At 37.9% G+C, this 26,782-nt stretch overlaps 1 protein-coding gene across 1 annotated transcript; it reads right to left on the reverse strand.

Annotated features, from left to right (window-relative positions):
- On the reverse strand, positions 1 to 26,516 carry TOP2A (DNA topoisomerase II alpha). Its single transcript, XM_082604943.1, has 35 exons — positions 26,359 to 26,516; positions 25,348 to 25,503; positions 25,041 to 25,131; positions 24,563 to 24,626; positions 23,038 to 23,183; positions 22,746 to 22,843; positions 22,270 to 22,482; positions 21,753 to 21,926; positions 21,462 to 21,563; positions 21,223 to 21,360; positions 19,496 to 19,634; positions 18,090 to 18,247; positions 17,663 to 17,788; positions 16,931 to 17,041; positions 16,656 to 16,761; positions 16,454 to 16,563; positions 16,108 to 16,200; positions 15,585 to 15,699; positions 15,373 to 15,494; positions 13,953 to 14,101; positions 11,962 to 12,193; positions 11,635 to 11,769; positions 11,310 to 11,510; positions 10,936 to 11,131; positions 8,925 to 9,016; positions 8,657 to 8,821; positions 8,449 to 8,532; positions 7,513 to 7,695; positions 7,102 to 7,192; positions 3,496 to 3,648; positions 3,131 to 3,254; positions 2,968 to 3,011; positions 2,414 to 2,554; positions 1,773 to 1,972; positions 1 to 1,102 (listed from the first exon to the last, which is right to left on the reverse strand). Exons 1-35 carry the CDS (start codon positions 26,377 to 26,379, stop codon positions 974 to 976), a joined length of 4,602 nt encoding a protein of 1,533 aa, XP_082461069.1. The 5' UTR covers positions 26,380 to 26,516; the 3' UTR covers positions 1 to 973.
- Positions 26,517 to 26,782: the final 266 nt, after the last annotated feature.

Raw genomic sequence — 26,782 nt, forward strand, 5'->3', positions numbered from 1 at the left:
TTGTAATGTCTACAACATTTTATTAAAGCATAAAATTGTTGGAATTAAGCTAAATAGAAAAACATAGTAAATATTTACAAAAAACATTGATAACACCACTCAACTTACACACATATAACGAATGCAGGAAGGTCTTAAAAAGTTTACAAGTTGAAGATTATGGAGATTTCCTCAAACTGGATGTAACAGCTCGCTGCTGAGTATGGCATCAATACAATATATAAGATCTTTGAGAGCATGCTGTCCCTGACTCTTCTGCAATCTAGTGCCTCCTAGAAATTTGTTCCTTGGGAGATTCAGACTCACAGGCAGCCAGAGGGGACAAGTCAAGCGTTGAGATAATCTCAACTTAGGGTCTAATTTTCTTCATCCGATTGACTGTGTTGAGGTTATATAGACACAGCCACGGTGTTTTTCTTCAGCTTATTCAAAAAGATATGAAGAATATGAACAATTTTTCACTGCTTAAAAATTCAGCACATAAAAGGCTGAGCGAGGAGTATTTGGTACTGGAACTACATAAAGTTCTATCTGATGGAAAATTATCTATGAAACTAAGATAAAACAGAAATTAATCATGCTGTATCTCATATTTACAGAAAGTAGGCAGAGTAGAAACTTTTATGTCAAAGTGCTCCAATTTTAGCTTAATGAGTGGTCAAACTACATTATGCTGAAGTGACCACGCAACTCTCTAGAGCCCAGAAGAACCTAAAATCAGATTTAAAAGGCAAAGGAAAACAGACTCAGTACATATATAAAGCAGAGAAAAAAACAATCCCATGAGATGGTCACTACTTAGACAGTATTATATAAAGATAAGGGACACTTGGGCTCTACTTTATTTTGATGGTTCTGAATTAAAACTACCTTCCCCAAACTAAATTCAGAGGGGAGGAAACAGAGATTCACGTAACTTTAAAACCAGTCTTGGGCTCAATAAGACAATTACTTAAAATAATCACCTCACATTTTAAAACAGATCATCTTCATCTGATTCTTCGAGGTACTTTATAGGTTTCTTTGTCCGTCCAGATTTTGCCCGAGAAGCCACAGCTGAGTCTAAGTCCAGATGGAAGTCATCACTATCCTCCTTGGGTTTCTAAAAGAGAAGAGCCCAAGTAGTTTGTACAATGTCAACCTGACAGCAGAATTTCGATGCAAAAAATATATCAACAGACTACAACTCAAGGAGTTTTCCACCTTCTAATGAGTAGTAAGAAACTGGGACTTCCCTGGTGGCACAGGGAATCCGCCTGCCAATGCAGCGGACACAGGTTCGAGCCCTGGTCCGGGAAGATCCCACTTGCCGCAGAGCAACAAAGTCCGTGCACCGCAACTACTGAGCCTACGCTCTAGAGCCTGCAAGCCACGACTACTGAGCCCACGTGCCACAACTACTGAAGCCTGCGTGCCTAGAGCCCGTGCTCCAAAAGAGAACCACAATGAGAAGCCTGCATACTACAACGAAGAGTAGACCCTGCTTGCGGCAACTAGAGAAAGCCCACGTGCAGCAATGAAGACCCAAAGCAGCCAAAAATAAATAAATAAATTTAAAAAAAAGGGAAAGAAATAGACCGAAGGCAACTCTCTCACTGACTAATTAGTGGCATATTTAACTTTTTTTTTTACAACTAAACTACATAGGGTAAAAGGCTAACGGACTATGGGATTTAAATTTATTTCCTTAGAAATGTGCCAAATTATTAGGAGCAAAGCTTGGTTATGTGCTTCAAACTACCTACAGCAAAAGGCCTGACTAGGGTAAATACCTTGCTTGCGACTGCCTTAGACATCATTTCCTCAAAATTAGAGTCGGAATCGTCAGAAGTGGACGGCTTCCTTTTGCGCTGACTCTTGGTTTTGGGGGGATTAGGCTTTTTAGAGACATCAGAATCCAAGTCTGGATCCTTTTTGGTTCCTTTCGGTGCAGCCCTTTTTTTGGCCCCTGTAGTAGAGGTGGAAGGCTGACCTGCAAGTGAACACAGGAATTTGTCAGGGCCACTCTTAGCTGAATTGTTCCCACAGTGAACCTTCTTTAGCAACCTGTTGACTGCTTATATTTAACATAGGAAAAGACAACCTAACAGAGATGAAATGCATTAGAGAATCAAAGTATTCTTAAGCATATGATTTTTTTGTAGGTATATGCTTCATGTTAAACATTTGCAACTGTTTCCAACTCCCATCCCTGTCATAGAAATGAGCTAACACCTGGCATTTTGAGAAACATGCTATTTTTAAACCTTTTAACTAGCAATTTTGATTATGAAGATCTAAAGATTTGTTTTCATTTGGTAAAGGCTTAATTTCAATATCTACAGTAAATTTGGGGAATAAAACATTGAAGCTGACTTGTGGCAGCCAGTAGTTAATCCCAATATTAACCCACATCTCAAAGATGGAGGCTCACTTTTTGCTGCCGTCTTCTTCACTGTCACATTCTTTTTAGGAACAGGGTTTATGGTTTTAGTTACAGCTGGGAAATCAGCAGCAGGAGAGCTTGGAGGAGGTGGTACCTTATCCTTGGCATCATCAGCGTTAAGGTCCGTTACTTCAAATGGAAAGGAAAATAGTACATATAAGCAATACCTGAAAGTCTGTTTACTGCTTGTGTCCCTGCTCTGAATGTCTATTTAAACACAAAGTCTGTGGCTTTCCTGGAATATTTCAAACACACTTCTATAAGTCTGTTCTAACTTCTGAGTTCTTCATGAGCAAACAGTATTTTTTTGTACCTCTAGCACCTAGCATAGAACCTGGCAAGCAAATGATTACTTTTAATATATTAAATGTAGAACCTATTTACGTGCAAAACCAAACCTAATGAACAATATCAATGTAATGCTAACAAGAGCCCACATTTACTTTCAAAGACAGGACTTGGATAATGTAGGCCGGCTTAGAAGCCGGGTGGACCTGAGTGCTCTAGTAAAGCAGACATCTTACTATTTGTACTTAACATACCTGATGTGGCACTTTTCTCTGGCTTCAGTTCTTTGTTAGTATGTCTAGAATAATAATAATAAAAAAATCCTGATGACCAATTCTAAATGTGTCAAACCACAAAGAATATATCATCAACTATTAAAACAACCACGATAAAATCCCTATTAGAGAGGATACTTACTTTGGGGAAGTTTTGGTCCGAGGTGGACTAGCATTTGATGGGACAAAATCTTCATCTTGAGTGTTTTCATCAGAATCTGAGAAATCTTCATCTGAATCCAAATCCATTGTGAATTTGGTTTTTGCTGTTAAAAATATACATATACAAAGGATCAAAGAGGATAATAGGAGAAATATTTAATCCACAGATTAATATAACATTTCCTGAAGATATAAGCTTCAGTTTAATCTTCTAAAAGATGTTTCAGTTTCTCCAAAATGTAATTACTGCTCTAAGATGTAACAATTTCTGGGATTATGTGCCTTGAAATAGATTGCCCATTCAAATCTTTCAGAACATGCAGCATGTTCTTCACTCTTCCTTACTTGCTGCTCTCCGTGGCTCTTTTTCTCGGGGAGGGACATCAAAATTACTTTCATTACTGCTCATATCTGATTCCGAATCAGACCAGGGGTTTCTCTTTTTGGCTTTCTTGACTGGTTTAAATGGCAATGTAGTTTGTTTCTTTGTCTTGGTACCTGGAAGGGAGATAGGAATTAACCATGTTTACATATTCTTTGACTCACTTTTCTCCATCTATCATCCATCCATCCTTCAAATATTTATTGAAACTCTGTGCCAGTACTGGGAATAGAATGGTGAACAGAAAAGGACATAGTCCCCCTTTCTGTGGAGCTTATAGTTTGGTTATCTAATCCCATATATAATAATAATCCCACATGGTATATATGTTTACATAGGGCATGTAGTATGTATGCATATGTATATAAATAAGAGGCTTTTGTAAGAAAGAGATGCTTGAGCTAACTAGTTGGAGGTGGATGACAAAACATTCCAGTTTAGGAAATAACATGTACAAAGCCCTGTGAGAAAACATAGTGCACTTAGGAAACTGAAAGAAATCCATTATGGCTGGAAAACAGAAGTCAGAGGGAGAGTGGCTGGTCTTCTTAAAAAAATCTTTGGCTGCACCCCGTGGCATGTGGGACCTTAGTTCTCCGACCGACCAGGGATCAAACCTGCGCCGCCTGCATTGGAAGGTGGAGTCTAACTACTGGACCACTGGGGAAGTCCCAAGAGAGTGGCTGGTCTTGTTAAGGATTTTGTTTTAAACAGGGAACCAATATGACCAGATTTGCATTTTAAAGAGTTCTCTCAGGGGCTTCCCTGGTGGCGCAGTGGTTGAGAGTCTGCCTGCCGATGCAGGGGATGCGGGTTCGTGCCCCGGTCTGGGAAGATCCCACATGCCGTGGAGCGGCTGGGCCCGTGAGCCATGGCTGCTGAGCCTGCGCTCCCGGAGCCTGTGCTCCGCAATGTGAGAGGCCACAACAGTGAGAGGCCCGCGTACCGCAAAAAAAAAAAAAAAAATAAATAAATAAATAAAGAGTTCTCTCAGACTGTAGTGTGGAGATGGGAAAGGCACAAGAAGAGATGCAAGATCAACAGAAGGTTACTGCTGAAGTCAAGGCAAGGGAAACAACTCAAAGGGAACAGAATGGCTAGGCCCAAACCTTGAAGAGCATTTAATGGCTGAGTTAAGGAGGTTTAAAGTCACTAAGTCTTGTTAATTCTTTCCCTCAAATGTCTCTCATACCAATCCTTTGCTATTTATTTCCCTCATCTAGGCCCAAAGATAAGGACAGACTCCTTACTGACCTGACTTAGTCCTTTCTTCATACACCTACCTATTTCATATCTCCTAGTTGAATCTAATCTTATCCACCCTCCTCCAACAACCTGTTTTTCTAACTCTCCATAATCTGATTTAACTATTTTCTACTATTTTCCACTCTGTTAAGGGGCCTTCTCATTGTCCCATGAATATTATATGTCCATTTGCCTTCTCCCAGTCTAGAATACCTAAATCTTACCCAATCTTTAAGACTCTAACCCAAGTTTTACCTCTTTCACAAAGCCTCTACAATCTACATGTACCCACACTGATCTCACCTTTCTCTAAATCCCTACAATGGCTACTATGTACTGCTTTACCTTTCTTTCCTGATAAACCTCTTGAGGGTAAGTGCCATGCTTCCCCACTTCTTGTGACCTCACAAGATTTGAGATAGTGATGGGAAACGTGAATGCTCAAAATACTTATCTGATTCACTGGTTTATATGCTAATTGATTGTTAGGTAGGTTTAAAGTTAAATATGTGCTGCATTATAAGGCCAATATATAATTTTCCACAACACAGCACACACAACATACTTTTATTACTTCTTTTTAATACTAAGATGTTTCCATTTGTTTTATTCATCTTTGTATTCCCCACAGAACTGAACGTTATCTATCAAAAGTAGATACTGAAGGATAGACATATACATCAATCAATGGAATAGAGTTAAGAATCCATAAATAAACCTTAATATTTATGGTCAATAGATTTTTGGCAAGGGTGAAGACAATTCAACAGGAAAGAAGGTTTTTCAATATATGGTGCTGGGTCAACTGGATATCCACATGCAAAAGAATGAAGTTGGACCCCTTTCTTATGCCATATACAACTTAATTCAAAATTACCTAAATGTAAGAGCTAAAACTAAAAACTCTTAGAAGAAAATAAGGGGTAAATCTTTTCTTTCCTTATGCCATATACAACTTAATTCAAAATTACCTAAATAAAACTAAAAACTCTCAGAAGAAAACAAGGGGTAAATCTTTTCTTTTCTTCTTTTTCGCCATGCCTCACAGCTTGTGGGATCTTAGTTCCCCAACTAGGATTGAACGCGGGCCCATAGCAATGAAAGCATGGAGTCCTAACCACTAGACTGCCAGGGAATACCCTAGGGGTAAATCTTAATGACCTTGGATTTGGCAAAAGATTAGATATGACACCAAAAACGTGAGCAACAGAAGAAAAAAAAAAGATAAATTAGACTGCATCAAAATTAAAAACTTGTGCTTCAAAGGACACCATCAAGAAAATGAAAAGATAATCCACAGGCTGGCAAAAAGTATTTGAGAATCATATATCTGATAACGGTCTGGCATCTGGAATATAAAGAACTCTTACAAGTAACTCAACAATAAAAAGATAAATAACCCAATTAAAAAATGGGCAAAGGATCTGAATAGACATTTTGCCAAAGAAATATAAAAGCCCCAAAGTGGAAACAATCCAAATATCTAGCAGTTGATGAACAAATAAATATAATGTGGTATATTCATACAATGAAAAACTATTTGGCAACAAAATAGAATGAAGTATTGATACATGTTACTACATGGATGATCCTTGAAAACATTATGCTAAGTGAAGAAGCCAGCCACAGAAGAACATATTATATGATTCCATTCATATGAAATGTCCAGAATAGGCAAATCTAGACACAGAAAGTAAATTGGTGGTTGCTTAGAAGGAGGGGGAGTTGGGAGAAAATGGGGGGGGCTGACCACTAATTGGGTACAGTGTTTCTTTCCAGGACAAGAAACTGTTCTAAAACTGAGTATACTAAAACCACTGAATGGTACACTTTAAATAAGTGAATTTGGTATGTGAGTATCTCAATGAAGAAGTTAGAAAAAAGTAGATATTCAGTAAAGGCATAATCAAATGGTTAACAGAATTGTTACTTCTATTTAATTTACTGAGTGAGTGTTAAGTATATCCCAGGCATGGTGTTGAACTCTAGGGATAAAACAACATGACTAAGATATGGTGACTGTCCTCAAGAAGCTTTACATACGAATATATTACATATATTAAAACCTCATAACTGGCTAGAAAGTGAAATCTAATAAACTGAACATTTTCTTTAGATCCCAACAAAGTATTTCATTACAGAATGATCTCTTATAAAATAAATCAGATCCCAAGGACAATGTTAGGGAAGTTCAAGTATACTTCAGACATAGCCCTTCTTCATGTACCTCAATAAGAACTCTTGAACGTCTATATGGAACGTACTAGGTAATGAACATAATTTAGTCTCAACTCTATATGATTTTCCTTAAAATGTTTTAATACCTGGTTCTCTTTTCTGCTTCTTTTCTAATCTCTGTTTTAGGCCTTCTATTTCCATTCCATTCTCCTGAGGGCTTCCTTCAGTATTTTCATTCTAAAAGATAGCAAGACAAAAATGGTTAAGTTCTGCTCACTTATTATTTGGAATAGTATAAGGTCAAATATACAAATATACGTCTGGTCAAAGAGTGATTTTTTTTTCTTTGTATTTTGGCTAAGAGCTCTGAATAAAGAAGGGTATGGGTATGACTTTTTCAAGATACTTAAACATTAAAAAAATCAGGCTCATAAGAAAGGAAAGTTATGATTAGTTGACAAATTCCTGACTACGGGACTAGAAGTTTTATGACTAGTTCAATTTTAAGTGGAAAAATATTTAAAGTGTTTTATGTATAATGCTTTCAAGAGTATTACCTTAATTTTTTTTTTAATTTTCTTTTCTGCCTCTGCTTTCATCTCTATGGTCACTTGGGGGATGACTCTTCGTCCACATGGAGAAGGCAAAACTTCTGCCTTTTGTGTTTTTTTCCCCTTTGCTTTCCCACCTTTCCCAGGAAGTCCTATTTGTTCATCTTGTTTCTCCTTTGCTTCAACAGCCTACAAAAGGTTGATATAAGAAAGCAAGTTTATAAGCTAACAAAGACATTACAGCCTCGATGCCACTTTATAGGGACAGAATAAAAGGCAACGGTTAAACTGATTTCAATTTGTTACATCTTAACATAAATTTGTGATAAGCTGTTCTATCAAGTATACCACCAACATTAAGGCACACTTTATAAACTCAATTAAGAAATAAGAAAGGATGTGATTCCAGTAATGTACATTTATCCAATCAACTGATTACAAGTTGGACATACAAACTGAAGTACAATATTATAAATCTACATGTTAGGCCTTTTATCTTAATTTATGAAATACTTTTTATGTTAAGATAATACTGGAGAACAAACCACACTAGCAATTTTGGTAACAGGATCTCCTGAAACTACTGATTAGCTAGCCCTGAAGGAAACTGTTTTTGTCCTTTCAGGTTTACTTGAGGGACTGGGCTGGTTTTCTTCCACGTTTGAATTCTCTTTATCTTCTCAGTTCCAATAGGTCAAAAATCAACTCCTGCCCTTTCCCCTCTTTGTCCAAAAACTTTTAGGTATTATGTTTCTTGGCACCATTTACTTTATTCTAACTAGTTTCTAACAATCTGTTATTTTGTGTTATCTTGTAATGTATCTCCATGCCTCCTATATGCTTTCTATTGCCAATTGTGAAATTTCTTGACAAAGAGGTACATTGCTAGAATACATTATTTCATTAATAAAAATTCTAACACAGGCATTATAAACTACACACCTCCAGCTCTTCAATAAAAGCAGCCAAGTCTTCTTTCCACAAATCTGATGGACTCTTTCTCTTTAATGTTTCTAGCTCTTGCTCCTTCATAAGATAGTCAGAAAATTAAGTTAATTTATGTGCATACACAGCATTTTCCCAAAGCACACAATTTACTTTCACCATTAGAATACAACCAAGCAACAGGTACTATCCATCCACAACTCACTTTTTCATTTCTTAGTCTGCACAGTTCATCTTTCTTTTCCTTGGTTAGATACCAAAGAGGCATATCAAGAAGGTAGTTGAAGGTTGGTCCAGAATCTGTTACAGAGTCACTCTTTTCAGTTTCCTTTTCATTGTCACTCTCTTCATTTTCTTCTTCATCTGGAACCTAAAGGAGAAATTAAAATGTAGCTTTAATAGGAAATGTGAAACATAGACATTAGACTACACGTAGACTTTAATAATACGGAAAATGCTAACCAAGAAATTACCTTTTGCTGGGCTTCTTTCCAAGCCTTCACAGGATCCGAATCATAACCTCTTTGAATCAGAACTTTAATTAATTCTTTCTTAGGCTTGTTTTCTGTTTAAACAAATGTGAACAGAGATAGTAGTTTTGAGCAATATTTTAGGTAAGGGATAAGGTTTTACCATATTAAGTGAAAAGATTAAAACTGGAGATTAAACTGTCTTCTTGCATAAATTTGTACATCCTGGTGGATAGTCAAGTCTGCTCCCTAAACCACTGACAAATGTAAATTACCACAAGGGGGCAGTCAAATCATATATGAGGTAGTGACTTAATCATAACTTGAATAACAGAAGACAATCAAAACCTTTATTTCTGATAAATATTGACCTCAATTATATTCCCTGGTCTTTTATTTTTTTAATTTATTTATTTATTATTTATTTTTGGCTGTGTTGGGTCTTCACTGCTGCTCACGGGCTTTCTCTAGTTGTGGTGAGCCAGGGCTACTCTTTTTTTTTTTTGCAGTACGCGGGCCTCTCACTGTTGTGGCCTCTCCCGTTGCGGAGCACAGGCTCCGGACGCGCAGGCTCAGCGGCCATGGCTCACAGGCCCAGCCGCTCCACGAACCCGTGTCCCCTGCATCGCCAGGCGGACTCTCAACCACTGCGCCACCAGGGAAGCCCCGGGGCTACTCTTCGTTGCGGTGCGCGGGCTTCCCATTGCGGTGGCTTCTCTTGTTGCGGAGCACGGGCTCTAGGAACGTGGGCTTCAGTAGTTGTGGCACGCAGGCTCAGTAGTTGTGGCTTGCGAGCTCTAGAGCACAGGCTCAGTAGTTGTGGTGCACGGGCTTAGTTGCTCTGTGGCATGTGGGATCTTCCTGGACCAGGGCTTGAAACCATGTCCCCTGCATTGGCAGGAGGATTCTTAACCACTGTGCCACCAGGGGAGTCTCCTCCCTGGCCTTATAATTTCAACACCCGAGTGGGCAAGTTTTAGTGCCACCCATTCAGACATTGATTTCTCTTGATTATAGTCCCCTATAATGCATATGTTCCCTTTTTTCTATAACACCCCTCTCCCAATGTTTACTGCAGTCAATTATTTAGACTTTGAGGGACACTGAGAGTTACTAGCTATAATAGAGTGAGGTTTCGAGTACCATCTTTCATCAATTAACTTGATATAGGTCACACTTTTAGGCCCTCTATATTTACTCCTCAAGAAGACTGGATATAGCCTCTAGTATTTCCTAAATTCCAGTCAACTAAATACTATCTTTACTTTTTATTTTTCTTTGAGTCATATCCAATATTACTTATTTTAGCTTTGTCTTAAGCAATAATATCCGTGAAATTAGGGGACTGATATGCCATTGTTATTGTATTTTAAAATATCTATGAAAATGAACATGTAACTACTAAGTTAAACATTTTCATGTACCATCGGAAAATGATCCTGTGATCACTGGTAACTTGTGTTGTCATGTTTTGGGACTTGCTACTACAACCCATAGTTACCTGGCTTTTCTAGTTTACTCTGGCCAGAGCTGAGCCATTTCTTTTAACCTTCCAGCTTTAGTCAAAACTGTTTTCTTCCTGGTTACTTAAACTCTGATTTAGTTGCTTCTAGAATGTCTTAAAAAACTTCCCTTAGACATGACTTTCAGTCTGGAGTATACCATTTACTTATAATATAAGCCACTTAAAATCCTCCTTCCTTTTTTTGTTTTTCTATCAGACTTATCTCTGCTCTTTATCAGTTTACACAGGGACCTCTTCTAGCTCTCTGTTCTCTTCCTGTCTAAATGTTAACTAAATCTTGATTTCTCACGATGCTCAATCTAGGAAAAGCTATCTCTTTTAAACTATAAATGCTTATTTAGGTATTTGAAAGAAATACTTGTACGTGTAACCAGTGGAAATAAACGGATTTTGCCCGCCCTCCCCATCATCCCTCTCACCAAAAATGTTTAAAGGAAGTGAGGCACGATAGTAATTTTAGTACAGGAAGTTATTGTTCCAAAAACATACCAATGATTATTTTGCCATCTATTTTCTCTAAGATAAAGCGAGCCTGATTATTCAGTTTAGCAGATTCAGCGCCAAGCATTCCTAGAAGCCATTCTTTTCTTAATCCATAATATTTAAGCCTGAGTTCAAAGAAGTCTCTTAGAATATCCAACACTGTGTCATATTTCTTTAAACAGCCTACGTGGTCAAAAAGCACCTAGAAAAGAAAAACAAGATTGGAGTCAACAACAGATAAATTGGCTAAACTTTAATGGTTTTAGAGAAATGACTTTATTCTTTGAAACTGTAAAAGTAGCCTAAGAGATCCTTTTAAAATTGATATTAATCTTTAATATAAATGGATACATACAAATTTCTCATGAAACAAGACATACCATAGAGTTGCATGTGAGACTAGTTTGGAGTTTGAAGACTTTGTGTAGTCCAACTCTCTCTGTCTCTGCCAGTTTTTCTTCAGTCATCTTCACAACAAACTTCACAGTGGTGTCTGTGTGGTATTCCCTATAATCTGTTATCAGAGGGGGTGTCTTCTCAGTGCCATTCAACATGGGTTCTAGAACCTGTTCTTTATATGTCTAAAGAAAGAAATAATCCTTTTGTAAGTTTCTCAAACATAGGCTCCTGAATATTCAACAAACATCAGTATAAAAAATGTTTCCCTGATCACAAAAATCAAAAAAGAAATCCATAATTACTTACCTGGGTCCATGTTCTGATGGGAAGCTCTGAGATTTCAATGGTTGTAGAATTAAGAATAGCCACTTCACCACTAATCACATATTGATTTGAAGCCAGCTCTTCAATAGTACCCTTGAAGTTCTTGTAACTTGGAAGCTAAATTAGTATTTTAAAAAAGAATATTTTCTGAATGTGATACTAAAACAAATCCCAACAGTATTAAACAATAAATCTAACTAACATTAAACATGAAATAAAATTTCTATTTGTGTCCTCTTTAACCACATCATCTGCTGAATTGAAACCAGAGGAAAACTAATAAGGTTCCTAGTACCACAGAATAGTTACCATTGGCAAAGGTTCTTCTCCATCCATCAAACGTCTGATGTTATTCACAACTTCACGAACATCAAAGTTGGGGATTTTGCAGGACCACCCAGTACCAATTCCTTCAGCGCCATTTACCAGCACCATGGGTATAATAGGAATGTACCATTCAGGCTCAACACGTTGGTTGTCATCATATAAAAACTTTAACGTGTGATCATCTTTTGGTGGAAATAACAACCGAGCCAAAGGGCTAAAGAAAACAAAGAATGTTATTTTAGAAAAATATTGGCTTTGACACAACTTTCATGGAAAGAACATATGTTATCTCAGATATATACATGAAAATTACTTTGGCTTTACTTGCTGACTAATATTCATTTACCAATATTATTTATTGAGTACTTTCTACATGCCAGGCACTGCAGATACAAAGTCTCAGTCTTCAAGGAACTCAGTACAGGGAGATATTCTAGTACAGGCGTTTTGTCAGGCGGTACGGTAAATGCTAAATAGAAAAATAAAGTAGCTAAGATTGACTTAGCTAAGGGATGCTAAGGAATGGTAAGCACTTTCTGATAGGATAACATTTGAGCAGAGGAGAAACTGAGAGAAAGAGTACTGCAAGCAGAGGGACCAGTAAGTCAGAGGCCCTGAAGGCATGTTTGACTATAGGCAAAGAGGCCAGGTGTGTTTGAAGCAGAGATAGTAGGAGATGGAATCAAAAGACATGGGGAGTGGGAGCACATATCATATAGGGTCTGGTTTGTTAAAACAGGGCTTTAGTTTTTCTCTGAATGAAGAAGTTGGAAGGTTCTGAACCAGAGTAACCTATTTAAAAAAATCAACTGGCTGCCAAAAGAAAGAAGAATGGTAAACTATAATAGTCTGTATGAATATAATGAATGGGGTGGCTTAGTATTTTTCCAATGTGGAGCCCACAGGGATCAAGTGTGGAGAAAAGGAGTCAAAGGTAACTCCAAATTTTGAGCCTGAGAATTAGAAGGATGGCTTTCCATTTACTGAGACAGGGACTAAGGATATGGTTTTGAACTTACGTTTGAGATACTTATTAGACATCCAGGTGGTAAATGTTGAGAGGGGACATGAAATTTAGAGGGTAGGGCTAGAGCTATGAGACTGGATGTACGAGGTACCATCCATGGATGGGAAGGCAGTATAGTTAGTGGAAAGAGGTCTGATGAAGGAGCCCTAAGGCAGGCCAGTATTTGGAGGTTGGGAAGATGAGAAGGACCCAGTGAAGACTAATAGGGAGGAGAACCAACAGTCTGGTGTCTTGGAGGACAAATAAGGAAAGAAGACTTTCAAGGATGGAGTGATTACCATACCCTATGCTGTTGAAAAGTTGAATAAGATGACAGGTGAAAACTGACCACTCACAATGTACTTTCCATAGACTTGTAAAGGAAGTAAAATTTCAACTTGTGGTACTTAAGAAGAATCAAGTTCTTCTTTACTCCGGCTCAAACTCTACAGGGTTTCCCAACCTCGGCACTACTGCATCTTTGTTCTTTGCCGTGGGGGTGCCACCCTGTGCATTACAGAGTGTTTAGCAATATCCCTGGCCTCTGCTCACTAGATGCCAGTGGCATGGCTCCCTAGTCATGACAATCAAAAATATCTCCAGACATTTCCACATGACCCCTGAAGGGTAAAATCTACCCTGGTTGAGAACCACGGCTCTATATGGAGAAAGAGAAGAAAATAAAAGAAATGGGAGTAAAAACATTTATAGTTTGGCAAGGAAACAGTACTTCTAAGGGATACAAAGGCTAAGCTATCAAGCTGAAATAGAATTTTGACTTTCTACTCATTGCAAAGAGTAGCATAGTTAAACTTTAAAGAGCTAGTTTTAAACAATTAATAATCCAAGCATCTGCATCAAAAATCTATTTTCCGATTAACTGGATTTTTCTATTTTTGGTCAACTAAATCTCACAATACTTCAAAATTGGAAAAGGCAATTCACAAAAAATCGGAAGCATACCCACCTGAGCATTGTGAAGATGTATCGAGGACTAGCAGAATCCTTGCCACCATGCAGCCTGGTACCAAACTGACCAATGGGCTGCAAGAGGTTCAGATTATTGCTACCCACAAAGTTCTGAGCCAAATTGATAATGGTCATCATTAGTGACATCTGTGGGTGGGGGGAAAAGATTCATTAGTCTAATCTGTAGTCTCTCAATAATAACATGTTTGTTATGAGTGTGTTTCACTATAATCCTGTAAGGTTTTATGAAGTGTAGATATTTATTGGCTTTTCCCAGATAAATACATGGCAGAAGTAGTACCTTAAACCTAAGAATTCTGGCTCCAAGTTCAGGGATCTTGCCTTCCAGTAATTTCTATCAAGTCCTACTCAACCTTGAAGGTATAGCTCCTCTATTCACCCTCAGCAGAATGAAATATTTCCTCCTTTGTGTTAAACACTTTGCTCATTTCTATTCTAGCATGTATCACTCTATTCTAAAGGTGTGTGTGTGTGTGTGTGTGTGTGTGTGTGTGAGAGAGAGAGAGGGAGAGGGAGAGGGGGAGAGAGAGGGAGAGAGAGAGAGAGAGAGAGAGAGAGAGAGAGAGAGAGAGAATCCTCTGGTTAAACTGTGATTATACCTTAAAGGTAGAGAACATGTATGATTTATCTTTGTATACTTGGTACATGCTAAGCATTCAACAAATGTTTATTATGTGAACACTTATTGAGTACCTGCTATATTTTGATTGAAGCAACAAGCAAGACAATCATTACCTTTGAAGTTCTAGAAACTTATAGGCAATCTAATTCTTTAAAACTGTTTTACATAATAAATGCAAAAAAAGCAATTTCAATTACAAAATAAAAAATGAACAGGTGTATGTTTGTATTGATATAAAGTCAAACAATTTAGACATAGATGAAAAATTGGAATGTTGCCCTTTCCAATTCCCAGCGATAACCAAAGTTAACAATTTGGAGTATATCCTTCCTTTAAGTATTATTCTGCCTCTTGTTTCTTTTCCCTCACCTGACAATAGAACATGGACATTCTTCAATGTTAGTACATATAGATTTACTTGTTATATCACTGATTCCATGCATAGATGTGTCATAATTTATAATAATTTTCCAAGTGATGGACACTTTCCATGTCTAAATTTTGGCACAACAAAGTTATAGCGAACATCACTAAATCTCTTTGAATATAGATCCTTGCATATCTTTTGATCTATTATAGTATCCTTACAGGAACATTATTTTTATAAATAGCTTTGTTAGGTCAAAAAATAAGCAATTTTATAGTTTGATATATTTCACCACATTGTTCTCTACTATGGATGTATAGCTTATACTTTCATCAACTGTTTGGAGAATGGCTTTGCAGATATTTCTGCTACAATGCTTTCTGGAAACATTATAGATTATGTGTTTACCTCACCATGATGATAAGAGGACATCTCAGCTACTGACCCAGCTAACTGGGCAACCTTCACCTCTCGCTTGTCATTCCGTTTGAAACATGTAAACAAAACCTTTCTCTGACCTGGTTTCAAACCTTTAAAATGAAAGAAGTGCAAATATTAATATCCTCAAATTAACCATTTCTGGGCATTGATTTCCATCTTATGATAAAAATAGAACTCACCATCCACCATAGATGGGATAGACCTCTCATTATCAGAATTTGAGAACAGGATAAGTTCCTTGTTTATGAAGTCATTGTATGTCAAATATGTGGTAGTTTGCCCATATAAGTAATCCTGAGGAACCAAAGAGAGTATTACATGATCTAGTTTAAAATAAAAAATATCACTGGTCTTAACAATGCTTAATACAAAAATAAAACAAAGACACATGTTAGCATTATCACTTCTATGATAATTGTTAAGTCCCTCAAAAGCAAAGAATTATGAAGTATTTTATATGTTTTAAAGACAAAATGAATTTAATTGCTGCACAATCAGGAAAAAAGTGCATTGACTCTGTAGTTTCTTTCAGGTCCAATACATTTATGCAGCAGTCTAAATAAGAATAAGGATATTTATAAATAGTTATCCGTTAACTTTTTAACCGAGGTACTTATTATTCAGTAACTTTAATTTGCTATAATGTCAATTCTAAAGGTAATAAATAGTACATTTTATGGGATATATTTAACATTTTTTTACCTCAGGAAGGCCAAGTAACTTTCGTTGCCTTCTATCTTCCATGAAATGAGTTAACCATTCCTTTCGATCATCTATCTGTTTTTTGCTAAAGGCCTACAAATTAGAAGATGAAAAAGATGTCACTGGCACTAATAGGTTCCAAAATATTTCTTCTATAAAAAATTAACAAATAAACAACAAAAACTCAGTTTCTAAAATATCTGGCTCCTTTCTTTGGGATATGCTTACTAAAAACAATCTATTTTATAAAACATTTTATTATATGAAAATTTAAATGTTTCAATTGACTAGTTGAAGCATTGATTTCTAAAACTAGAAGGTATGTATGAAATACACTCAAACTCACCAGGCTGATTGCAGCATCATCTTCAGGACCTGAATATTTGAATTGGATACGATGTCTTTTCATATCCGCAAAGTACTCTTTAGCTTCTTTTGATGTGCTGGTGCCCAAACCTACAAAACCAAGAACACCAAGTTACTCCACATAATATTGTACAATGGTATATAACAAAATGAGAAGTTCTATGTGAGTTTCACTTACAAACCTTTGTAATACTTGACTTTCCATTTTTTATGATTTGGCGTAGAACTCTTCCATTCTTCAAACTCAGGAAGGCTATAGAATGCCATTTCTTGCTTGTTTTTAGACACCTGAGGTAAAAAACACATTGCTGTGGCTTTCCACACTTCTGAGTCCCCTGCATATCATCATGCATCACTGGAGTTATATGTGTATCCAGGGTTGGGGAGTAGGGCTTTAAAATATCCATTATGAAAAAAAAAAAAAAAATCCATTATGGTATCTTAGAAATTAGTATACCTTTACAATGGGAGTGATAAATTCCTCCAGAAAACGATGTCGCAGAAGAGAGGGCCAGTTATGATGGATAAAATTAATCAGCAAGCCTTTGATATGGGAACCATCTTGGTCCTAGAAATATTTGAAAAGCCAAAACACAAAAGAATTGTTTACAAACTAAAAAGATTATGATTGACTTACTGGTAATTTCTCAAATTTTTTTCTATGGGGATTAAAAAAAAGGCTATTCAAATTCAGACTCACTTAACATATATGTAATATACATAAAATACAAACATAATATATCTTATTAGATGTGGATTAAAAATAATGAACAAAGCTCCAAGTTAAGTAATTTCCTTTCATGGCAGAAAAGCAATGCAACAATAAGATGTGTTTAATTTAGGTTAACAATCTAAAATATTTGCTATCGGGCTTCCCTGGTGGTACAGTGGTTAAGAATCTGCCTGCCAATGCGGGGGACACAGGTTTGAGCCCTGGTTCCAGAAGATCCCACATGCCGCGGAGCAACTAAGCCCGTGCGCCACAACTACTGAAGCCCGCGTGCCTAGAGCCCGTGCTCCGCAACAAGAGAAGCCAACGCAATGAGAAGCCTGTGCACTGCAATGAAGAATAGCCCCTGCTTGCTGCAACTAAGAGAAAGCCAGCGCACAGCAACGAAGACTCAACACAGCCAAAAATAAATAAATAAATAAAATTAAAAAATTTAAAATATTTGATAACAAATCTGACCTGATCTGTCATAATCATTATCTTCCCATAACGCAGAGTCTTCAATGAATCTTCATCTTCATAGTTTTTCTTGTACTGAAGACCCACAATCTTGATTAAACTGTTAATTTCAGCATTTTCCATTATCTGAAATGGATGTATAGCCAAAAAAGTACTATTTTGTTTATAAACTTTAAAAGAACAAAGAATTACAACAGTATATGTTGCTTGGGTTTTCTTGAACTCCAGTATTTTGAGTTATTAGCCTATACTTCAGTAAGTCAGAAAGATCTGTTAAGATATGCTACAGTGTACCCAGTTTCCTAAAGTAACAAAAAAATATCCAAGATATATTTCAAAATGCCCAATAAAGGAATGAAATACAAGCATGAAGTCCTGCATTATAAAACTAGATTTAGATTCTGAAGATAGTTTTTATATATTCTACCTGTTTATGAGAAGCTTCTCGAACATTAAGCATTTTTCCTCTAAGAGGGAAGACCCCGTACTTGTCTCTCCCAACCACACCAAGGCCTGAAACAGCCAAAGTTTTAGCTGAGTCTCCCTCTGTCAGGATAAGTGTACACTCAGTGGAGTTTCGGCCTCCTAAAATAAACAAATTAATATTAGCATATTTAGTTCAACCTCAAATATACTTAACTCAGACATGTGATAAAACACAAATAATTTACAATTCATAACAAGTTGGCTGAGGAGTCAAATGGAGCTAAGTAATTGGATACATAGTTTAGCTTAAGTTTGTAAGTTAATAAAGTCTTAGTTTCTTAGACTAATTTCTCATGACAATTATACTGTTGCTAAACATTCATTTAATCATATTACATTTAATATATTTGTTGGTGATGAGGTTTAAGACATGCTACCCCCAAATATGGCACCTTGGCATACTGAATATCTTAAGCTGAGGGAGTTTTGAGAAAATGGTAGAAGCAGAAATATCTCTCTGACCTCCCTGTTAAACTTTGCCCCTGAAGCATGTCGTAAGACCCTCATGAGGAGATGCCCTCTTTATACCTGGAGGAAAGGAATATTCTAATCCAAGATTGAGTGTCACCAAGAAGAATCTGAATGAAAAGGCCTTGCTAAGTTTCCCCAAGTTTACTATACTTAGCTCATAATCATTGTCCTATCATATCTTTCCACAACTTTCCATTCTTCATCAAAGCTAGCATAAGGGGCTTCCCTGGTGGCGCAGTGGTTGAGAGTCCGCCTGCCGATGCAGGGGACACGGGTTCGTGCCCCGGTCCGGGAAGATCCCACGTGCCGCGGAGCGGCTGGGCCCGTGAGCCATGGCCGCTGAGCCTGCGCGTCCGGAGCCTGTGCTCCGCAACGGGAGAGGCCACAACAGTGAGAGGCCCGCGTACCGCAAAAAAAAAAAAAAAAAAAAAAAAAGCTAGCATAAAACCACTTAGGTTTAACCATTTCTTTGGGTCTGCATTTCCTTACAATTTTCTGGTGTCACAAAAAACCATATTAAATAAATTCTCATGCTTTTTTCCTATTAATCTGTCTTTGTCAGTTTAATTTTCAGAGATAGCCAGGGACCTAAGAAGGTTGAGAAGACTTTTTCTCCTCTACATTAGGTAATAGATTACTGTATAAACATTCTTGTTTTATACTCCCAAATAATCATCTCAACACTATTTTTAACAGCTAAAAATGGAAATGACCCAAGTGTTCAATAACAGGGAACTGGTTGATTTTTTAACAAAGTATAAATATTCCATTGAATATTAAGTGTCAAGGGAAAAATATCTACAGTATGATGTTAATGAATAAAACAAATAACTGAACTACAAGATTTAAAGTTTGGAAACATTATTAAATGTGTACCTGCATCATTGGCATCATCAAGTTTGGGAATTCCTTTGATTCTATTATGTTTTACAGCTGAACACTTCTTGTTTAACTGGACTTGGGCCTTAAATTTCACCCAATTTAGTACGCTTTCTACAATACCACAGCCAGTTGCCTGAAAATGAGAGGATTCATGTTAGGGAAGAAGAGTTCTGTCAGAAATCTAGAGTACAAATGAGCTCACACAAAAATAAAAAGAATTCAAAAATGAAAAGAGGTAGAAAAGTAATGTCTGGATAGAGGGTGGCACATCTTCCTGCCTCAGGTTACCACTACTGAGGGAGCTGGTTCCTTTGGGTTCATTCATTCAATAAATATTTACTGACTACATACTTATATTGTGCCAGGCACTGAGCTGCATGTGGAGATCTATTGGTTAAAACAAATTAGACATGGTCCTTGCCCTCAAGGAGTTTAGTTTACAACAAGGAAGACAGAAATAAAATGAGAAATTACAAGTGTGGCGGGTGTTACAGACAAGTGAAAAGCATGTTACATATAGTAATGTATGTCCAGTGTTATATGGGAACAAACTTAGGGAAAGAAGTAGAAAGTAAAGGCTTTCCTGAGGAAATGACATTTAAGACCTAAAGTAGTTGGGGACTTCCCTTTGGGTAAGACTCTGTGCTCCCAATGCAGGGGCCATGGGTTCGATCTCTGGTCAGGGAACTAGATCCTGCATACATGCTGCATCTAGAGTCTGCATGCCGCACCTAAGAAGTCCGCGTGCTGCAACTAAAGATTCTGCATGCTGCAACTAAAGATCCCGCATACCACAATGAAGATCCCATGTGCCACAACTAAGACCCAGTACAGCCTAAATAAATTAAAAAAAAAAAAGACTTAAAATATAGCCAAGGGCTTCCCTGGTGGCGCAGTGGTTGAGAGTCCGCCTGCCGATGCAGGGGACACGGGTTAGTGCCCCGGTCCGGGAAGATCCCACATGCCGCGGAGCGGCTGGGCCCGTGAGCCATGGCCGCTGAGCCTGCGCGTCTGGAGCCTGTGCTCCGCAACGGGAGAGGCCACAACAGTGAGAGGCCCGCGTACCGCAAAAAAAAAAAAAAAAAAAAAAAAAAAAAAAATATATATATATATATAGCCAAGTGTAAAGCATTTCAGGCAGAGTAATCCTCTGCCAGAAATGTGAAAAAGCTCTAAGGAGGGGAAGAGTACTCTGCTTTTGAGTAATTTAAAGCCAGTAGAAGTGAAGCTTAGATAACGTAGGAAAAGTGGTACTGAGATGAGGTTGGAAATGGCAGGGTCTTGCAGGCCAAATTAAGGAATTTGGATTTAGATTTATGCAACCTAGTGGTTAGTTGGGGCCTTTGACTAAAACAGGAAAGAGTTTTGTTTTCTGGGGGTGGGGGAGTTCCTCGTATGGCGATCAGTTAGTACGGAGAGAACTAATTCAGTTTTGGATGTGTCCACTGAGAGCAACTTTAGGCATTCAATGCTTGGTAAGTAGTTAGATGGGTTAAATTCAGAAGTGATCTAAATTGGTGACATGTAATGGGTAAATATAGATGGTGTATAGATGGTAATTAAGGGCTTGGTAAGACCTGGTAAGAGGTAAGAGTTGTTCTTTTATTTTCTTTTCAGAGTGAGAAGACATGTGGGAGGAAGCTTTATTTCTGCAGGGCTGAGAAGGGCAATGGAAAATAAAGGAAGGTGCTTCTATTTTTTATTTCCCTCCAAGTACTCACAGCTTTGATGAATTTTTCAGTCAACTGGCATGTTGATCCAAAGCTCTTGACTTGTAAAGTCATGTTCTCTTTTGTCTGGGAGTCGAAGGTTGGGTTTTCAATTAAGGCATTCACAAAAATCCACATGTGATTTTTTACCTGCAGTAAAAGTTGATAATAAATCACTAAACACTTACTCATGCTTTATTTATAGCCTTTCTCTTCTTTCTTGACTTTAGAAAAAGAACACTGTATCATACCTGATGTGCTTTTACTGCAACACCACCCTTGTTCTTTTTCTTCACAACATCAACAAGTTTAGTCACAATCTGATCAGCTACATAATCAACATGTCTGCCACCCTAATGAGGAAAAATACCAAACTGTAAATTCATTACCCTCAAAATTATAATAATAAAACATTAAAAAAAATCTAATTTAGCTTCCTTTATGCCAAGGTAGCCAAATATTCAAGTTCATTTTATACATTTAAAACAATAATACTTATATGTAAAGGTAAATCATGATTAATAATTCAAAAATAAAATTACCTTGGAAGTAGCAATGCTGTTGACAAAGCTGATTTGCTGAAAGCCTTTTTCACTCATTGTTAAGCACACTTCCCACCTGGGGTTTACTTGTTCATGGATAATTTTCAGTGGATTGCCAGTTTCATCTACCTTATCCTTCAGATACATATCTACATAGCTACGGAATCCTTTTATCTAAACAGGAATTAAAAATAATAGTATTAAAAATTTATTTAAAGTAAATTAAAAAGTAGATTGTAAAGGTTTTTCAAAACGAATGAAATGGTGTTCACTGATGGGCATAAGAAGATGGTCATTAAAAGACACAAAAGGATTTATTTAGGAGATTCTTTGAGAAAGACTTTAGTGAACTTAAAATGGGCTAACTGATTTTAAAAAATGTAGCCTGACGTTTTCTTTACAGGAACATATTTGAGAAGTGGTTAAGAAAAATACATGGGATGGAAAAAGAAATCAGCATTGCCTTTGACAAGGATCACAATAGTCCGTCCTTGCCCACACCCAGGAAAGTACTTACTGGAAGCTTATTTCCATTGAGAAAGACCTTGACGTCTTTAGTGGATCCAGCAATATCATATGCTCTTCTAACCATCAATGCAACAATATCTTTGTCTAGGCTTTGCATTTTAAACTTAGACAAATCAGGGTGGAAGGTAATACATGTATAATCTTCTGCACTAAAGGGCTTGAGTTCCATCTCACCAGCTCTCCCCATGTTATCCATCCATGTCTATGGAAATAAAGAATAGAGGAGAGAGACAAAATTCAAGTAATCTCACAAACTAGAGATTGTTTAGTTGTTTAGACTTGCAAATTTACAAGTCCTAAAAAACCCTCCCAAACAAACAAAAGCCAACCCCCCCCAACCCCCCAATATGTTTATGAATAACTTCCCATGATGTAGTAGCTTATAAATTATGTTAAACCATTAATACCAATATAAATTGCTATAGTACAATTTATAACCAAGGCACAAGATACCTATTTACTTGCCTGTTTGAACATTTTCTTGTATTCTCTACTGGCTGTTTCCACAGTAAATTTGGTACTGAATATGTTACACAATTTGGCGCCATAGCCATTTCGACCACCTGGGCAAATAAATGTGAAACACTATTTAATTGTTCTTATCTCATTAACAGCTTTACTTCTTAATCACTGGCCATGTTATTCAATTACAGAGATTTATTTCCATGCTTTTAACCTTTATGCCACAGACAGTCATTTAAAAGATGTATTTTTTTTTCAGCAACAAATATGTTTTTTATTTTCCTCAATACTCTACCCGTTACTTTCTTTTCTTCATCATCATAGTTACTAGAAGTTAGGAGCTGTCCAAAGATGAGAGCTGGGACATACATCTTCTCAACTTTGTGTTCAACAACAGGAATACCTTTTCCATTATTCCATATACTAATTAAATTATTCTCCCTAAGAAAAGAAGAGGGAAAATTTTTTTTTATAAAACAGATGTTAAACTAGTGCTTAATATTTTTTAATATTTAAATATTATCTCTAAAATACATGAGTTCACAAGTCTCAATGTCTTTGACTCTTTTTCATATATACCTTTTGAACTTCAGCATGCTTAGTTCCTAACACTCCTGAAATAGGAGCCAAAAGAAAAAAAAAATCAGTCCTTTTCCAACACCTGGGCAGACACTGATAATATTGAAAAAATAGGAAATTTTAAAATGTTAGGATAAACAAAGGGAAATGATTTATGCCCAATGGAAAGAAAAGGACAAAATTTGGAAACAATATTATTATATCACTTTTAAGGGGATCATCTGTACTGTCCCAGCACCCTTAGCTTTCCCACCCAACAAAGTACATTGCAAAACAAATATGAAAGGGCATTATTAATTGTAAACTTCCCTGCTCGCCAATGAAATGCTAAAAATTTATTTGGACTTACTTATCTCTTAGTTATTTTAATTCTCAGAAGATAATATATTTTAGTTAGAACCGGAAACAAACTGTGGTTCTTATTGCAAATAGTACTGAGTATTATCTACACAGAAGACTAATTAAATCTAGCTTAACTTTTTTTTTTTTTTTCTGGCTGTTCGCAGGCCTCTCGCTGTTGTGGCCTCTTCCGTTGCGGAGCACAGGCTCCGGACGCGCAGGCTCAGCGGCCATGGCTCACGGGCCCAGCCGCTCCGCGGCACGTGGGATCTTCCCGGACCGGGGCACGAACCCGTGTCCCCTGCATCGGCAGGCGGACTCTCAACCACTGCGCCACCAGGGTAGCTTAACATTTTTTAAAAGACTATGATATCAAGTGCTTAGGAGCATTTGAGTACATCATTAACACATTTCCCAAAAAGAGCCTTAAGTATAGTTTATGTTATAACTCATCAGGCTAATAACAAGGGGAAGCAACACCCTGACTACCCACAAAGGGGGACATTTATATGCAGAAATGTTAGATCAAATTATGCTCTATCACCACCTGCTGGTTTACTATTTGAATAGCATCATGAGAAAAAGTTACAGCTATAGCCTCCAGAATACTTAGAGGAGTTAGTGGAGATGCTTAGTAAAATATTTAGGGATAAAGTGTCATAATGTCTGTAATTTATTTTGAAATGATTCAGAAAAAATACAGACGGAGCAAATATGGCAAAGTGTTGATAACTGTTGGATCTAGGTTGTAGGTATCATAGATTGTTCATTTTAGCCTTCTACCTTTCTGCACTTTTGCAAACTCCCATTTAAGAAAAAGCCAACTTTACTATAAATCAAAGTAAATGCAACTAACAGTAACAATGAGCTATAAAAAACAAAAGACTAAGCAAGAGACTTACGGGTCAATTGTGACTCTAATACAAGACATTTTTGGGTCCCTTTGTTTGTTGTCTGCAGCATTGACTGAAAGAAGATAAAATACATATTGGTAAAAAATTATTTGAAAAAACATCCTTTAACTCTAAGACATAAAAAGAAAAAAATCTCAAGCAGCACAGGAATAACAGTAATGAGGTATTCATTTAGCAATTTTTATTCATAGGCCTGTTTCTAGGAAAGAAGTCAACTTCCTAGATCCCAGTAGACTGCTTCACCTTGGCCACCTGTTGTTTGAAAGGATAGGATTTCTGGCTACAGAGGGTTTGCCAGGAATGATACTCCTTAGGAAGGATCTGGCCAGTGGATCTTTGTATTAAAGAATATACTCACCTGCATGTAGCTGATTCACTTTGTTATACAGCAGAAACTAACACAACATTGTTAAGCAAGTATATTCCAATAAAGATGTTTAAAAAAAAAAAAAGAGAATACACTCACCTAGAATCTCATCAAAGATTTTGTACAAACCAGGAACAAAAGTGACTTCCCTATAGTTAATGCCAGTATCTTCGTCGTAAACCCACATTTGCTGGAAATAAGGCAAAGAAATATGGTTACTTTGACCATGTATTTATTCTATTGTACCATCAGGATGACTGTAAAGTCTTCTGGATTAGCAGGACAATATACAGGATAGATTAGGCCAGTTCCAGTGACGCTCCAAGTACACGAAGTACAGACAATGAACCTGGAAAAGTACACAGTTTAGCTACTTAGTCGCTGCATTTAATGAGCTTGGTTTTACCTGGGTCACTGATTCCACAGAGCCGATGTAGGTGTCTGGGCGGAGCAGAATATGTTCCAGTTGTGTCTTCTTTTGATAGATTCTTTCAATAGACAGCCTTTTCTTAGCATCTTCATTTTTCTTTGTTTTGTTGACTTGCATATTGTCATTTACAGGCTGGCAAGTTTCAAAAAATTGAAGAGGAGGTATTTTGAGTCACAGGGTGATCAGAAACCATGAACACAACACCTATCAGAGTGATCTGCTCACACACACTATAACAAACCACAACCTTTCAGTAGTTACCAGTGGGGTCGACATCGTTTTGTACAAACACGGCAGTTTAAGTTCTTGCAGCCAGGTTCCCAGGTGTCCGTTTAAATTGACATATTATTTTGCCAAGTGTATGGAAATAGTTTTACGTGTTAGACGCCATCAATGGCGTACACCCCCTTCTTTCAGCCACTCCGCACATAGTTACTGAGTGCCTACTAGGTCCCAGGCAAATAACAGATTCTAACTCAGCAGCAGCAGTCTGGGAGGCTATGGATCCCATCCTCTGGGCACGTTAAGGTTTGGAACACAGGAGGGATGTATTTTGAGCACCTCGGGGCTGCCGGCTGCACAGTGGGAACCCTGTGCCTTGCTCTGCGCTTTCCAAGCTCAGGGGCGTTCAATCCCATTTCCAGCCCAGGTAGAAGAGGAGAGCATCTGTCTGTGCCGCTTAAAGCCCCACGCGGACCATGATCCCACCCATCTCCTCCAGGACTAAGTGAATTCCTGGACACAGTAAAACACAACGGCACGCCTTAGAAGCCAGGTTAGCCGATAATACTTCACTATTAGCACGAGAAAGGGGTTTCAGCAGCTTCGCGATCACGCCGAGCCCAGGGGACCCGGATCGACGCGGAACACCGGCGCCCGGTCAGCCTCTGCCGGACCACAGCCCAGGCGCCTCCCTCTCTCACAGGCAGCCGAAGGGATGCCGGGCCACGTTGAGGCCCCGCGACGCGACCCTTCCGCGAGCCGTACCTGCAGTGGAGACATCTCCATGGTGACGGTCGTGAAGGTGCTCGAGAACCCAGCAAGCGACTAAGCCGGCGCAACCTTTGAGACAATCACGGAGCGAGCCGCTTCTCCACAGACGTTCGGCGGTTAGGAGAGCGCTTCCACTCCGGTTTGAACGTTCCGCTAGCCCGCCCAAACCAGGTAAGCCAATCCCTGAGGCGCTCTCACTGGCACCGATTCGAAAAACCAATCAGAGCTGGCGTTTTATATTCACCAATGAATGACTGAGCTGGCCGGGAGCCCGTTCGAATGAACCAATTAGACAAGGGAAGCGGGACTAGAGGACATTCGAAAGGCACCACTCGGAATGGTAGCGGAGAGACGGACAGGGAATCTAGCCAATGATGGGGGCTAGCTTGTTCTCCGTGTGTAACTCTGAGGAGATGCG

This window comes from Mesoplodon mirus (assembly GCF_964341445.2).
Source record: "Mesoplodon mirus genome assembly, chromosome: 18".
In the NCBI taxonomy this organism is placed as follows: domain Eukaryota; kingdom Metazoa; phylum Chordata; class Mammalia; order Artiodactyla; family Ziphiidae; genus Mesoplodon; species Mesoplodon mirus.

Coding starts and splice junctions, on each gene's coding strand:
- TOP2A (XM_082604943.1), bottom strand. CDS start 26,379: ATGGAGATGTCTCCACTGCAG. Junction 22,844..23,037: donor TGAAGAAAAGAAAGTAACGG/GTAGAGTATTGA, acceptor TTATTTGCCCAG/GTGGTCGAAATGGCTATGGC. Junction 1,103..1,772: donor CTAAGGCAGTCGCAAGCAAG/GTATTTACCCTA, acceptor CTTCTCTTTTAG/AAACCCAAGGAGGATAGTGA.